The 16,873-nt window shown below is 37.5% G+C and overlaps 4 protein-coding genes across 4 annotated transcripts in view; 1 reads left to right on the forward strand and 3 right to left on the reverse strand.

The window, feature by feature from the left end:
* Positions 1-16,873, forward strand: part of LOC149650483 (protein regulator of cytokinesis 1-like) — a 144,556-nt gene that overhangs the window by 30,056 nt on the left and 97,627 nt on the right. The gene's annotated exons all lie outside the window — the stretch shown is intronic.
* The window catches only part of LOC149650485 (DNA (cytosine-5)-methyltransferase 1.S-like), a 179,041-nt gene that overhangs the window by 11,504 nt on the left and 150,664 nt on the right, over positions 1-16,873 (reverse strand). The gene's annotated exons all lie outside the window — the stretch shown is intronic.
* On the reverse strand, positions 307-1,838 carry LOC149650490 (uncharacterized). Its single transcript, XM_089849296.1, has 4 exons — positions 1,478-1,838; positions 1,232-1,377; positions 516-608; positions 307-447 (listed from the first exon to the last, which is right to left on the reverse strand). Exons 1-3 carry the CDS (start codon positions 1,791-1,793, stop codon positions 576-578), a joined length of 495 nt encoding a protein of 164 aa, XP_089705422.1. The 5' UTR covers positions 1,794-1,838; the 3' UTR covers positions 307-447; positions 516-575.
* Positions 6,658-10,232, reverse strand: LOC149650491 (uncharacterized). Its single transcript, XM_089849174.1, has 5 exons — positions 9,302-10,232; positions 9,188-9,240; positions 7,985-8,048; positions 7,694-7,773; positions 6,658-6,741 (listed from the first exon to the last, which is right to left on the reverse strand). Exons 1-5 carry the CDS (start codon positions 10,230-10,232, stop codon positions 6,658-6,660), a joined length of 1,212 nt encoding a protein of 403 aa, XP_089705300.1.

The following is a 16,873-nucleotide window of genomic DNA, read 5'->3' on the forward strand; positions in this document are numbered from 1 at the left end:
GCGATTCAATCGATCCCGACCCCCCGATATCGTCGAGCGATTCAATCGATCCCGACTCCGTAATTTCAATCGATTGTGAATGTAAACAAAATAAACAAATGACAACTGACCGTTTTTTATCAACATATGCTCCAGCCAAATTAACGAAGTTCTTGAGAGCCTCCGTTTCCAGAAGTGCTTCGTGCGCCTGATTACGATTTACATCAAGATCAACAATTTGATCAATAATGAACTGCGAGTGACGTAGGAGGGACTCTTCCGTAAATGGTTCTAAACCTTGAGGTGGCGTGCAAGTCTGAATATGATTCACGAGTTCCGAGTAGTCCGATTCCGGCTCCGAACCAACGAACTCGATGACTAGTTTGGCTAGATAGATTTTCTCTTTCATGGCATCCATATACGGAGCTTACATTTCCATGGGCGTAACCAGGGCGTATTGAGCGCAAGCTATAAAAGAAGGAAAATTGTATTGTCATTGGAATGCGTGAAACGAAATATGACCTTCAAATACTTACAACTGGTAATGCCAATAATGGCATTTTCTCCGCCATCATATGAGGTTATGAACCATTCAACTATTGGTCCAAGATCCAGCGTCGCAATTCCTCCTATGGTAAATTATTACCCAGAATTAGAGGAAGTGTGATCAATTACCAATAAATTCAGTTTAATCGCTTTGGTAATTAACGAGACTTGGGGACTCGAACAGTCTAAGAAATAAGGACATTTTTTAAACTAGTCCTTGGGACCAGTGACCCCTCTAATGTCCGAAGTAATAAACTGGTTTCCAGAGTGGTCCCCGTCTTTGTTCTCCCCCGATTTGATGCAATCAATAAACTCGTCCCGAGGACCGGTATCCCCCCACTTTTTGAATTAAAAAACTAGTCCAAGTAATTAATAAACTGGTTTCGGACCAGAGGAAGTGCACTGCTATTTCCCAAACAGTTGGGGAGTGTCTATAAACTAAGTCACCCTGTTAGCGGGGGAGGGGCGCTACTATACGCGTCACGCGTTAAAAGGTGGAATTCATAAACGTTGAGTTGACATCCCTAGCTGGAACGTTCAAAATTGCAAAAAATTAACCCAAAGAAAATTTATCCAGTAAAAAAAAAAATTCCCCAAGATTGTTAGAAACTTAAAACTATTAAAAAATCCCTGACCTTTTTGGAGCATTATAAAAATTTTCCCTGACCTGTGGGAACTGTTTCTAATAATGGATTAACTAACTCACCGATTGTAGTATTTCCCTGAAATCCACGATCTCACTCAATTTTTCCCAGAATTTCGAATTATTCGAGAAATTATTAAAGATTCCGGCCACCAAATTCAGTTGTAACTCTTCAGGCAACGCAAAGAGAGTCACTTGAAGTTGGAACGCTGCGGCGTTAAAATTGCAAGTTAATTCGGATGTTTTTTTCTCGAATTATTTCTAGTAATCGAATCTTTCGTGCAATGAGAGAGTTAGTCGAACTTATACCCCGATCGTCCATATTTTCCGATAATTGTCTGATAGTTTCATATTCGCTGCTTGGCTCGGTTGGCAAAACAAGAGTTGGCGAAGCTTCGTTAGGTTTTGGCTTCCATGAATCGTACATATATTTACAAAGATCAGTTTTTGTATTTTCAAAGGTAGGAACAGTTTCAATAGCTTCATCCTTAGAAATAGACGAGTTGTTTAAAGTCATTTGCGAGTCATTATTTTCAATATGAACTGGATGATCATTATTTAGCTTTTGATGAAACGTATGGTTTTCAGAACCATTATTCTCTGATTTAATGTCAATATTCTCCATTAGTTCCTTAGTAATTCGTAAATGTTGAATGCGTTCCAAGTAAGGGTTTGGCGACGAATAAATATAAATTATCGTTTCGTACGTACACCACTATCACCCTCTACAATATCTTCTTTCTTGAAGACGTACGTGGGCTCGGCGTTTACTAAAATATCACGAAACAAAGAAAATTCCAAGGAAATACGCGTAAATACCTTTCATATAACGTACGTTTGCCTTCCTATTAGGCCTTTGCGCTGATTAACTGATTTATAATATAGGCATGCATGCATTTCTTGATAAACTTACGTTAATTTTGAAAATATTAGCCACTTTTTAAATATTTATATCTATCTTAATACGTTATGTGCTGTACTGTAACATTAATGAAGCCCAACAGATACAAAAATTCATGCTCAACACATGGCTCGAAGCCCATTTGAAACACAAACTGAAACTCTAACTCATAGCCCACTCGACCACGCTAGCATCTAGTGTCGTGGTGCGCGTGATCGAGTTGGCCATGCTTTACTACAGTCACGGCCTACTTAGATCATCTCCTCCGTCGCCATGCCATTTACACCAGGAGGCCGGGCTACCTGGAGGACAGAATCCGTCTACTTTTTGTCCTCCACGTAGCCCGGTCAAGGGTGTAAATGGTATGAATTCTCCATGTGTGAAAAGTACCATCTATATATAACGTGGAACTCAATGAAACTCTCCAAGGAAACCTAGTTTGCATGTTTTATAAAATTCATTAAAAATAGAATTTTGATTTGAAACTTGTGAAACCCTTGATATTATTGGCTTAAATTATTCGCTAAATGAATATTTTGAATAACTTAATTGGTTTCCAAGAAAAAACCGCGAGTTCCATCGAGTTTTCGGGAAATTTATGCCCCGTGATTCCATCGAGTTTTCGGGAAATTTATGCCCCGCGATTCCATCGAGTTTTCCGGAAAGTTATGCAATTTAGTATTCTTGTAGCAACCATTTTGAAATTAGCGGCTTTGCACTTGGGGAGGTCTGAATTTTCATTTTATGCAAATTAGTATATTGGCTGCAAACTATTGAAAATACTGGGCTTATGCAAGAAAACGTTTGTAGAATTTATTGAATTTAGTATTTTGGAAGCAAACCTTGAAAATGCCGGTCTTATGGAAAACTTAATCTCTACAACTAATGAATGGACCCGCTGGTTAGACGATGGTTACTCCGTAGATGTTTTATATCTTGATTTTAGTAAGGCTTTTGATTCCATTCCTCATTATGCCCTTCTTTCTGCCCTTCAGGGTGCTGGCGTCACTGGCAAAGCATTAGCTTGGTTAACTAACTATCTCTCCGACCGCAAACAGAGAGTTGTCCTTCACGGTGTAAATACTGATTGGAAATGCGTTGAAACGGGAGTCCCCCAGGGTTCTATTTTGGGTCCCCTTCTGTTTAACATACTTATTAACTCCTTGCCATCGGTAGTGAGGCACTCCTCTGTCATCTTGTTTGCCGATGACGCCAAGCTTTATCGCCGGGTTTGTGATTCTACTGATCGAGCTGTCCTGCAACTCGATCTTGATGCCATCGTTCAGTGGGGTCACAACCATGGGTTACGTTTCAACATTGCTAAGTGTCAGACTCTTCACCTTGGACGCCGCAATCCCATGTTTGATTACACAATTAATAACACTACTTTAACTACGTCCACTTGTGAGAGGGACTTAGGTGTCCTTATAGATCCCCTTCTCAAATATACAGCCCAATCCAATAAGATTGCCAAACGTATTAGGAGCTTAACAGGTATAATTCGTCGTAATTTAAATTTTAACTCTATACCTCTCATTAAAACTCTGTACAACTCCTTGGTCCTCCCTATAATTGATTACTGTTCGCCAATTTGGTCCCCCCATTTCTTGACTGATCTACAGGCTTTGCAAAAAGGGGGTTTCTTTAGTAACTGGGGCAAGTAGAAAATTATACAGCTAAAATGATCACGTAGATAACATGTTCAGATCTATGCAACATTGTACTAACAATAGTATTTGGACATAACGTTAACAAAGTTAATTTTGTCTGTTTTCCATCGAATAATATGAAAATGTGGGGAATATTTTTGATAATTCGAGGCAGAGTGTAATTCTGTAGCCAGTAAAGACAATTTTAACTCAATATTACGATAATTTTGGTTAATTTTTGCATTTCAAAATGTGTTTTTATCCTAACTTAGCTAGACCAAAATGGATATATATACTAAGCCAAATCATCTCCACGGCACCGAGCTCAGTATCCTAAGCTTGGAGCAGGTAAATCCTGCTGCTTCGAAATCGAGGCTTTAACGGTCTGGAGTGGACCGAAAGTTAATAACACACTTAAATTATGCCTACATTTAAGATTAGTGGAATAGTCAGAATTCATTACATGGCCTCATTTTTTTCAGGGTTATTAGGGTCAAACACATTTAAAATCGATAGTTAAATACACTGTCTATCTATCCTAACCTAGCCTAACCCAACGTTGTTTGGAGGTAAGATGATTATTTATGAGTATTAAAAGCCCGCCTCTTATCACGAACAATTTATAAGCAATTATATTTTGGAAAAGGTGTCAGCTAAGTAATTTGAGAATAATTTGAAAAAGATGCCAGCTAACTATTAGGAGAATATTTTGGAAAAGGTGGCAGCTAATTAATAGGAGAATATTTTGGAAAAGGTGGCAGCTAATTAATAGGAGAATATTTTGGAAAAGGTTGCAGCCAATTAATAGGAGAATATTTTGTAAAAGGTGAAAGCTAACTTTTAGGGCAATATTTTGGAAAAGGTGGCAGCTAATTAGTAGGAGAATGTTTTGTAAAAGGTGGCAGCTAATTAAAAGGAGAATATTTAGGAAAAGGTAGCAGTTAATTAATAGCACAATATTTTGGAAAAGCTAGTATTTGTCGAAGAGGTGTTCAAACCAAGGACTTGAACATGCACCTATGCGAGTATTTATGGAGTCGTGCAGCAAGTGGAGATAAAGTGTTTTTTCACTTTCTTAAATGTGTTAAAAATGTGTATGACCCTAATAACCCTGAAATAAAGAGGCCATGTATTGAAATCTGACTATTCCATTAATCTTAAATGTATGCATAATTTAAGTGTGTAATTAACTTTCGGTCCACTCCAGATTCGAGGCAGCAGGATTTACCTGCTCCAAGCTTAGGATACTGAGCTCGGTGACGTGGAGATGATTTGGCTTAGTATATATATCCATTTTTGTCTAGCTAAGATAGGATCAAATTCATTTTGAAATGCAAAAATTAACCAAAATTATCGTTATATTGAGTTACAATTGTCTTTACTAGCTACAGAATTACATTCTGCCTCGAATTATCAAAAAATATTCCCCACATTTTCATTTTATTCGATGAAAAACAGACAAAATTAACTTTGTTAACGTTATGTCCAAATACTATTGTTAGTACAATGTTGCATAGATCTGAACACAGTCCATACTATTATCTAGGTTAGTATATTAGCTTCATAATTTTCTAGTTGCCCCAGTTATTGAAGATCAGCCGCAAAAAGCTCAAAACGCATATTCGAAACTCCCACACAAAATTAGTAAGCTACCGGCTCCCCAACGACTCTCCTTATTAAATATTGATTCTATCACTCTGCGACATAAAATTAATAACCTATGCTTAGTTTTTGACATTATAAATAACAACCTTGATTTAGATTTTTCGTTATTTTTCACCCGCCCTATTAATGCAAGAACCCGTGGTCATTCACACAAACTAGTCAAACCTAGGGTGCTAACTACATTCCGACAAACGCACTTTGCGTATGCTGTTATCGACGATTGGAATTCGTTGCCCAATGATGTTGTCACTCTAACTACTAAATCCCATTTTCGTCGTAAATTATTAGACATTTTTCGTGTTAACTTGTGAGCTCTCTACTTCTTCAACCCTCCACTAATGATTTTATAAAAATTACATTATTGTGCAACGACTTAAATTTTCTAACTTTTCTGATATTGTTTTAATTGTTATCAGTATTATTATTTAATTGTATAATTAGTATTATTATTGTTATACTTATTATTATAATTTTTTTTTTCTTTAATATTTACATTATTAACCGTTTGTTAGTTCTCATATTAATGTACTCCTGTAGTGTCTTTCAGTAACATGGCTATGTACTACACTTACGATGTTCACACATACGTCACATTGTTGACTTTGTGGACAACGCACGGAAATAAATAAATAAATAAATTTATTGTTAAATTTAAAGGGACTGAAATGAAGGCATCGGAAGGTGGCTGAAAATTATTTGAAATTCGTCATAATCACGTGAATAAGGACATACGTGGTTCAAAGAAACTTGGTTCGTTTAATCGGGGAATTGTCGTGAAAAACCAGGACTAAGTCCCACTCCACGTGGAGTCTGAATCTCGGCGTCACGAGGTGCCTGTGACGTATTTCTAATAATTTCTACCCATCCGCCGATGCCTTCTTTTACAGTCCCTTTAATTACGAGCTTTGTCAATTTCGATCAGAGAAAAGAGTTATTTCAAAAAGACTAATGTGACGTCACTCATGCTCATACTACTCGTTCACAGAGAAAAAACTGTACCAAACATGACTGCCAACTACCACAGCAATGCCTTCGTAATTATTATTGATTACGTAGGCATTGACCAAAGACAGACCCAAGATGTTTGGCATAGGCGGTGAAGTCACATCTGATAGCATCTCTATAGCGCTTTCGTTTTCTAAAAATACCATATAAGAAAGCGGTGCTTGTCCACAAAATCCGTTCCCTCGTCATTCCTCTATGTTCACCCCATCTTTTTGCCTCTTTTACTTATTTCTTCGATCCGTTTCTGTCGCTAGTTCGACCCCCTCATTCTACGGCCCTTGAAGGCCGACATCCATCGAAAAGAGTTCTAGCGAACTGAAAACCAAGCGACCGTACTGATTTTCGAAGCCCCGCTGAGTCAAAAGTTGGAAGGGTTCTAGCTAACTGAAAGCCCTGCAATGTGGTTCTAGCGAAGTTCATTAGAGCTATAATAATTTGTTAAATTTCACGATTAGGTACGTTAAAAATTAACCATTTATGACATTTTCTCATGTTCATGTTATAATATTTAACTGTGTTGTTATTACGGTGACTTGCAATTAAGCTATTACGACTTAATATTTTTATACAACTACTACTAAGATTGTATTCAGGTTGGAGCTTAATTGTAATTATTTCTTGTTCTATATGTAAATCAACTTTCATCAGAAGAAAATAGGGGAAGTACGTATTCGTACCTTTAGCTAGTGCAAGTCGTCCTTCTCTCCCAGAAACAAGCTATCGCTTTAAATTGACCAATCAGAGATAGGCAGAGAACTGATAGAAATTTTTGAAGGTGCGCCACCATACCGTGAGAAACCGAACTACAGAGTATAGACGACGATTTCCGTCCTTCTTTCGCCCGGGTAGATTGACATTGAAAGTTATCGTTCAATTAAGAGTTAAAAATGGATAGTTCTGTCCAGTGTAATTTAGTATATCGTGAAACTAGTGACAAGAAAAGCCAGACAAGTTTTAAAGGCAAAACTAAAGGTATTCAAGTAGATTTTTCGCCAAATTCGAGTGACTCGTTAAGCCTCGCCCATAGTAAACTCAAGAAGTCAGGTACCATAACAAAATCAGCCTTCAGCTGGATAGCAGACGAACCTTCAAAGAAAATAGTTTCTTGTATTCATCCGCGGTTTCCCGCCAAAAAAAGCGGATATTCAGTGGCGCGAAAAAACCGATAAAGTGACGTCTCGCGAAATAGCTAAGAATACGTACTTCCCCTATTGTCTTCTGCTTTCATTCATTATTTAAAATGTTTGTTCAATCACTACACACTTAACGTTATTCAATAGAGAGACATTTGTGTGAATGGCGCACCGTAGAACGGTCTTTCATAATAAGACAAAGAATTCTATTCATCAGTTGCTTTTCTAACATATTCTTCAGTACAGTAAAGACTGTTTGGAAAAATTTATAGAATTATAAAGGATCGACCCAGAGAAAACATTCTTTAAAAATCTAACTCAGTCTAGAGCATTTTGACAATTCGCCAATTAACAAATAGAGCATTAGTAGTCACACAAAATAACACGACGTAAATTTTTTTTAGACTGTCAATCTCCACTAACGGCTTTTGTTCAATTGATTGATGTTCGCTTAATCACTAACCTAAGACCCTAGTGTTTCCCCATACTGTGGTAAGTTCGCTTAGTTTGACCAAAAGGGAGTCGCCCTGGCTTCAAGATAAAAAAAACACTTTCGTTTATTCACGCATTACACAAATTATTTGAAGTCCAATTAAATTTAAGTTTATATTTAAGGCATATTTAATCGAAGCGAAGTCAAAATTTAAGAATAGCCCCTGCTCTTCCAAACTTAATAAATCATATACCAAAAGAAAGCTTACGCCTTCCTATATTCATTGCACACCATTATAGTGAGCGCAAACAATAATTAACATTAAAAAACTAATTATATATAGCAGTGCCAAAGGCTTTGCCGGGTCTCGCTGTGATGATACACGCACGTCCATTACAAAAAAATTAATATAAATATAGCTTCAAACATTCGAAGTTTCAGTGATCAAAGAATCGCATTTTTAAAAATACAAAACGCACCTAACCAAACCAAACCAAATCTAACCTAACCTAACCTAACCTAAAATTTATGATTTAAGGTAATTTTTTACTAATTTTAACAAAATTCATTACGCGTAATTTATTTTATTTTTACATAATTTACACGTTATTTTAGGTTAGGTTTGGTTTGGTTGAGTGCGGCGCCGCTGCGTGTATCATCACAGCGAGTCCCGGCAAAGCCTTTGGCACTGCTATATATATAATTAGTTTTTTAATGTTAATTATTGTTTGCGCTCATTATAATGGTGTGCAGTGAATAGAGGAAGGTGTAAGCTTTATTTTGGTATATGATTTATTAAGATTGCAAGAGCAGGGGCTATTCTTAAATTTAGCCGCGAAGGCTATCCGGAATTAATTAGTATTTAAATTTATTTTTGTAAGCCTAATTTTAAATGTCGTCTGCTAGGCCTAGTGATTCGAAAAGTTGCAACGAGTAAAGCGCCCCCTACTACATCGTTATAAAAGGCGCCAAAATTTCAAACTTCGAAACGACACGCGTGTAGGCTTAAAAATCGAACAAACCTGAATATTTTCGTTAAAATTTAAGAGGCTACTTTCAATATAATAAATTAGGCCTATAAATGAATTCAGTTTTGAGAAAAGAATATACCTTTATTCAACTCTTATATAAGAAACTAACAAAGGCCCTTCAAAATATAAAAAAAACACATAAAAAAGAAGTAACAAATGATGAAATGCCACTATGGACGGAATGCCCTTAAACTTATTGAACCTTGCACTCTTCATCATCACTATTGGTATTAGCCCCGCCCACTGAAAATGTTCCTAAATTTTATAATTTTAAGAAACAAGCAACGAATGGGACGTCATTAAAAGTTAAACTTACCTGGTTCTCGAGCTTTGGTGACTTCGGCTTTGACTTGCATCGATTCTTGCTCGTTCTTGTACAATGTTTCGTTCAGTTCAGTTTTCAAGTTCTCATTGACAACCAACTGTTCCTCAAGTGTCTGTGTCTTCTCATCCAAATATTTCTTAAGTTCAGCGACCTTAGTTTCCATTTCACGAACTGTTTGTTCTTTCTCATCGTATTGGTTCTCCAAATTGGCCAACTTCGTTTGATAAACGTTAACATCTTCTTGTAGGGTCTTCAAGTTGTCTTCAACTTCAAGTTTCGATTGTTTAACGAGTTCCAATTGTTTCTGGGACATCAGATACTGGCCTTCTTTGGCGATCCACTTCTGTTTCTCTAATTGCAACTCATCCACCAATTGTCGCAAGTTTTTCGAAGATTCGTCGACTTCCTCGTACTTCACCTTATACTCGACGAGTTGCGATTCACGAACGGTAGATTTCTTCAGCTTCAACTCCAAATCCTGAACTACAATCTTCAAATTCGACAAATCTAGAACGCTATCTTCAAGATCTTTATTGCGCATCTCAACTGAATTTAAACATTCCTTCAGATGGTTTATTTCGTATTCCATTTGAGTCAACTTGGCCTTCTTTTCTTTCAACGCGTCTTTAGCTCGACTCAACTCCTCGACGACTTCATCGGCGTACTGTCTCGCTAACGTCAACTCGCCTATACGTTTCTCGGAAGCCAACTTCAAATTCCCAATTTCCTCTTCGTAATCGTGTACTAATTGTTTCAAATTGGAGATTTCCTCGGAATTCGATTGAACTTCCGCTTCCTTCTCGCTCAAAACAACTTGAAGTTGTTCCATTACTTCCGTTTTGGGGTTGTCAGCTTTGAGTTGTTGGTTTGTAGCCGAGGTTTCATGCAACTTTTCCGTTAAGACCATCTCATTTTGGGTCATTTCTACTAATTTAATTTCGGTTTCCATTCGAGACATTTAATTTCGAGCTCCAAATTCGAGGTCGTATCATGATTTTTCGAGCATGAATTTAAGGTTTGAACAATAATTTGAAACTAATTGAACTCAAAATTTTGACTTTTTTGTTAATTATTTTAAACCTTGTAATTTTCTCTTCCGAATGTAATTTTTTATTTGTATTAGCCTATTTTTCAAGTTGTTTTCAATTTTAAGTTTGCTTTCGTTTTTTATTGTAAAAAGTATTTTTCCGCGCTGTTAAGATCGAGGTTGTTTTCAACATTCTTGTAAAAGCATGGAAAATTTTAAGCTTCGGAAAAAAACTGTGTACGTCACTAAGTCGACCGGTTTACTAAAAAAACCAACCCAGAGAGCGCAAGGACAGAGCGCGTCCTAGTACCACACTAGTTGAATTGGTCAATAATAGAAAAATAAAAAAGTCAGTCTTGAACAGCAAGTTCTCATGAGCAGTTGGAAAAAGGGTAAGCTAGAAAGTGCGCGCCAAGCCCTAAGAATAAAAACTAAGTAAAAATGTACCTAGTAATAGTGCGAGTGCGAGTTTAGATTGAAAATTTAGCGCCAGATCTAAACCATTAGTTAATTAAGGAATAATTGTGCTTTCCAAAGGAACTTAAATTGTGCGGTGAGCAAATAATTAAAGCGCGGAGTAATCAATAAACTTAGTTATTAACCTTAAATTTTCAAGCGCTAACAAAGGTTAAAATACTAGTGCGAACCTGTAAATCAATCATTAAAAAAACGATTTTTTTCAACCTCTCTTTTTAATCTTTTAGTTAATTTTTCGTAATAAACAGTAATTGTTGAATTTTAAAAAACTTGTCGTGCTCCTTATCTTTTATTTACCAAAACCGAAGCGGTCAAAACTCTAATTCTATTTTAGAATTAACTAACTTTTCATTTAATTGCGCGAGCGTGCTCGATGTTTCAGTCCGTTGAGCTACGCTATAAAGCTCTCCCAAGCTATATTTCGTTACAGGTTTCGATTCTTTCGTTTAATTCGATTATTTCTTGGGAGAGATTTGAGTTTTGGGTTTCTAATTGCGAAACTTTTTCAACGGCTTCATTTTTAGCCATATCGTAGTATACGATAGGCTCTTAGTTTGAACCGAGCCGTCGTAGTAGTAGTGGCCGGGGTTGTCGCTTCGTTATCGTCAGATTTTAGCTTAAAAGGAACTTTATATTACCACAACCCACCCATAGGGGTTACTGGGCTCGGTTAGAGTTTTAATTTTAATTAAAATTTTTGCAGGTCAGATCCGGGAATCGAACCCGGGTCGCTGGCGCAACAGGCAGACATTCTACCAACTGAACCATAGAGCCTTGACAGAAACTTCCGAGTTTTTTATTATTTATTCTTATCTCTAAAATGTCGGGGTGATGTGGGGTGGGTACCTCTTAATCTGTGGGGTCGGAAACTTTTGAATTTTTATGTGTGGGGTCGGATACTTATGAATTTGTATGTTTGGGGTTTTTATATTTATTTTCTTTTTATGTATGTGCTAATTAAATAGATAACGATTTTCCCCGTTTCCTCCTCATGTGTTTCGTTCTCGTTCGGTAGCTATCGTCATATATGTTATGTTTGACTGGAACGTTTTGGCGGTTATTTCAAATGTGGGTTTAGATAGAGCTAACATATTGTTAAATGAGCGTTATGCGTTTGATCATTTTAGCATCGCTAAAGGTAATTCGAGGGGATAATCACTAAAATGCGTAATCACTGTAACTAAACTTTCTCTTTCAAAAGTTTCTGGGCATAAGTCCTTGTTAGAAATTTATAAGATGCGATAAGTGTGCATCGGCATAAGTCTATGTTGTAAACTCATCGAGGGGATTATCACTAAAATGCGTAATCACAATAACTAACTTTCTCTTTCAAACGTTTCTGGGCATAAGTCCTTGTTAGAAATTTATAAGATGCGATAAGTGTGCATCGGCATAAGTCTATGTTGTAAACTCATCGAGGGGATTATCACTAAAAAGTAAAAACTATCTGTTCTTCGATTCGCCGGAATATTAGAATTACAGCATAAGTAAATTTATACGGTTATAATTTAATCACTGTTTAGAGTAGGGAATCGAGGGGCTATTCACTCTGATTTTATGCACGGTAAATCATTTAAGCATTGAAAGATAGCGCTATTCACTCATTAGGGTAAGGTATAGAGGGGTTATCCACTCATTAGGGTAGGGTATAGAGGGGCTATTCACTCGTACGATATGGCTACTATTACGAGCCCTTGGGCCGTCTTGTTTTTCCTTAAAAACGTCTTCCAAATTTAATTCAATTTCTTCGATAGTCGCCGATAATTCATTGACCGTTTCATCTTGACCTTCACCATTATACACACCATGACCTGCTCAAGCTGGCAATCTTTGAAAACTCAACTTTGAGGAACTTCCGGTCTCTTTAGATATACTTTCAGTGTAGCAGCTAAGTAGTAGAATTACAGTAGTTAGTCTCGTTTCCTAGCAAAATGCCAACCTGTTCTAGCCAGGAGAAATTGGACAGCACGTTTATTTTGGGTGAAGGTCGCGGTAACGTTCAACTAAAGGCAGTGCTTTATGCCGAACGGTCTCACCACCGACAGCATTCGGGTGCGAGCACCTTCGTGATTTCGGTAGTGCAAGATCGTGAACGTAGAAGAGACTGTATACTAGTCTGTAATGAGGATAGAGACTTTGACGTCGTAGAAAGTTTTGAAGCCAATCTGATGCTAGTATAGAGCGGTGGAACAAGAAGTTGCACTAAGCCATTCTACCGTTCGTGCCAGTTTACAAGGGCATTACTACCGGCATTATCATACCCCCCTACATCAAGCCTTAACGGACGAGGATTTCCCAAGACGGCAATACCATTAGTCTTACCATGCGTCATGAGTTTACTGCTTGCAAATGTATTGCAAGACATGGACAGTCGTCTGGAAGAGTGCCTCAACCACAATCGTAGACTAGACACTTCGAATATTTACGTTGAGCTGTTTGCCAAACAGTTTAGAGGTTGCAATTTGATTCCCAGGTTCTAAGACTAATCGTAGGACTGTGCTTTAAAATATTTTGTTTCATTCAGGCATATTATTCAGTATTCTTTTTGTACCTTGTCGCTCGTTGTCACTTGCATACAATAAAACATGAATTCTAAACATTTATTTACACCCTGTATAATTTAGAATGACATCACCCGTGGCAGTATTGGGGTTGTACATAAAGGAAGCTGTTGGTCTGAAACAAATATTTTTCTTCCATATTTCAAATATCGTCGTTTTTAGCCTCATCGTTTGATGTACAGTCCCGGACAAAAGTTTCTGGACATCTTCATTTGGCTGCCATTTTGTTCCTATTTGAGCTAGAGAAACAAAATAGGACTTTCTAAATAGGTTCACTTCTCAAGATTATTTTAAAGTAAAAATGACACTATGGCACTAATAGGGCGTTAGCCAAAGCGGAAATAGTAAAACCCCCCGATAATGACGTTAAGAAATAATGCTTCATATGGATCAACAATGCTATCGTTGCACGCGTCTTGTCACGTAGAATCCGAAACTGTTTTCAAATTGTAAATCGGTTCATATAATCAAAAGTTATGACAAAAAACGTGACGTTCTAAACAATAGCAAATAAGCCTAACGATTTTTACCTCTCCGAGTGACGTATGTCACGGAGAGGTTCTGTAACGATCGTGTGTGTCTGTTGTAACACCCACGTGACCGCGTTCGCAGTTTCCAAATCGGAGCAAACGTGTTCGCCATTTCCAAACTGCTTTCACAGTCACGGAAATGGCTCCTCTTTTTGAATAGACCTTTTCACACTTATGGCCGCGCATGAGCAGTTGCAAGTTTGTTGCCATGAGTTTTACGCTTCTATGGAGTTAACGCGTAAAATAAACTAAGATGGACGTGTTTTAGAATATTTTGTGATTTAATATTAAAATAAAATGCTTAGTATTTAAACCGAGAGAGTAAAATTAAAACCATGTTAAGAAACAAACAGTTTTTATGTTCTAATGGAAACGGTGATATGATAATAGTTGGTTAAAATTCACTAAGCCTCGGCGACCGTATGGGATTGGGATCGACGCTTCATCGGCGGACATCGCCGATGCCGTGCCGTGCCCGGCCCCAAAAGCGCTGCGTTACGCTCGTAAGCCTTGGCACCCAATTTGGTCTGTAGAATATTATAAACTACCCCAATTTTACGTCTTATCAATTGAATTAGATAAAATTTCACCTAGGAAGTTTTATTTATACTTTTACAACCATTAATACAACACTGTTTTATAAAAATAAACTCGAATGCCTAACTAGTAAGGTAAAAGCAATGGTTATATAAAAACGACTGGCAACAAACATTCTTTCTGCGCATGCTCACCTCTCGAGAATTTTACCCCCCTTTCACCCTCGCTCTAAGTGTGAAAAGGTCTATTCTCACACCACTATCTTCTGGTTTTTGTCCGTCCCACATGGACACCAGTCTGAACATACTGGCTTCTAATCACCACCATCTTCTGGCCTTCGTCCATTCCACTTGGACACCAGTCTGTACATACTGGCTTCTAATCACCACCATCTTCTGACCTTCGTCCATTCCACTTGGACACCAGTCTGTACATACTGGCTTCTAATCACCACCATCTTCTGGTCTTTGTTTTGGTCCATTCCACTTGGTCACCAGTCTGTACATACTGGCTTCTAACACCACCATCTTCTGGTCTTTGTTTTTGTCCATCCCACATGGACACCAGTCTGTACACCTGGTTTCTACACCACCATCTTCTGGTCTTTGTTTTTGTCCATCCCACATGGACACCAGTCTGTACACCTGGTTTCTACACCACCATCTTCTGGTCTTTGTTTTTGTCCATCCCACATGGACACCAGTCTGCACACCTGGCTTCTACTCCATCGTCATCGTTGGGTTTAAGACATTCGCGGCGATCAGCTAGGGTTACGAGAAACGACTAGCCTCCCTAGGGTGGGTTGTCCACGATAGGTTTTCGCAATTGCGGTTGTTCTTGCTTTTAGCTGTAGTTCGACACCTTTATATACTACCTATTTGAGTAAAGCGAAGCAACCGGCGTATGCTTCATTTCAAACGCCAATATTAGTCAAGTCTCTCAAGAATGTTTAATTGTTCTTTTTAAAAACGATGTAACGTTCAATAAGGCGAATAACTAACGAAGAAAATATTAAATATTAATTATATTTATTTTAATATTTAAGATAATCTTGTTTCTCAATTCAAAATTAATACGGAAAGAGTTAAAAAGCAGCCCATGTTTTTGTCTGTGTGTGTCCGTCCGTTGTTACAGTAGTGCGCTGCGTTAGAAGTTCGTTTTGTTTTGATGTGTAAAGAAATCCTACAGAACCATAATATTCCCTTTATCCTTAATATAAAGTGAATATGTGGAAATATTTTTCGTAATTATGATGCATTTAGTACTTTTGTAGCTTTAAAGCTCTATTTCATTTTGATATTCCAAAAATGTTTTTTAATATTATTATTTAAAATGGATGTTTATATATTACCTAAGCTATACTACATCTGTTTATAGCATAACCCTTTCTAAAGTGAATACAAGGACAACGCTACTATGTTGGTCAAATGAACTTTTATTTGTCAATAGGCCTAGTGAACCAAAAAGTAAACGCTTGGGTTTGGATTTCGTTTCTGTAATGCAGAGACATTAACGGTTCAGAGTGAGCCGAAAGTTAAGTACACTTTTAAATAATTAAGCTTAAATCTGTGCCGCGTTCAGCAGAGCCCAGCACTGTTAGCAGTGTCTTACATAACGGGTTTGTGTTTTTGAATTTTGACGTCACGGTGCTTAGCGCTGAGCTAGCGCGGTCTTCAAAGAAAATAGTCTGCTTTTTGGATAACGTGACGTAAACTGTGTAGTTCTCAGCTTGGCGAAAAAACCATGGATGAATTAATACAAATAGCTCTATGGGACTATAGCTATTTAATTGGCGTGAAACCAGTTGATCACGCGAGAATTTTGAGAGATATGCTAGTTTCTAATTTTAATTAAAAAAGTTGTTATCTATCTCTATAAATATGTTATCATACAATTTTTGTTAAGCCTTGGTACCTTGCACGCTTTATTGCGCTAGCGTCATTTATAAAACGCCGATGACCGGAGAAAAGCTATGACGACAGAGCTCACCGGTAAACATTTCCAAAATCCGCTGGCTTTTTTGGTGAGCTCTGCTGAACGCAGCCCAGACCAGTGAAAGGTCTGATCGTAATCGGATAATAGCTTCGTGTTTTCATGCTTTTTATGGTACGCATTTACTTTCAGTGTGTGTAGCCACAAATAAGTTTTGGTGTTATGTAACGTTGACAAACTAAGATAATCGTTGAGGTGAAACGAGAGGATAGTGTTTATATGGCAACCCTGTTGTGAATATGGCTTTGAACATAGAGGGCATACAGTTGAGGAGTAGAAAATTGGGCCTTTACTAACACGTAAAGGTAGTATCCCTCCAAAGTTTCATCTCTTCATTTCCCGTTTCTCCCCCATCGGATGATTTTAATGTGTACAAGTAAATCATTATTGGATGTAAAATGTCGTCTGATTTACAGTATATTTGCTATGCTTTGTATAC

The sequence above is a fragment of the Phalangium opilio genome, unplaced genomic scaffold (genome assembly GCF_054372755.1).
Source record: "Phalangium opilio isolate 3A_F unplaced genomic scaffold, DU_Popi_V2 ptg000087l_1, whole genome shotgun sequence".
Classification (NCBI taxonomy): domain Eukaryota; kingdom Metazoa; phylum Arthropoda; class Arachnida; order Opiliones; family Phalangiidae; genus Phalangium; species Phalangium opilio.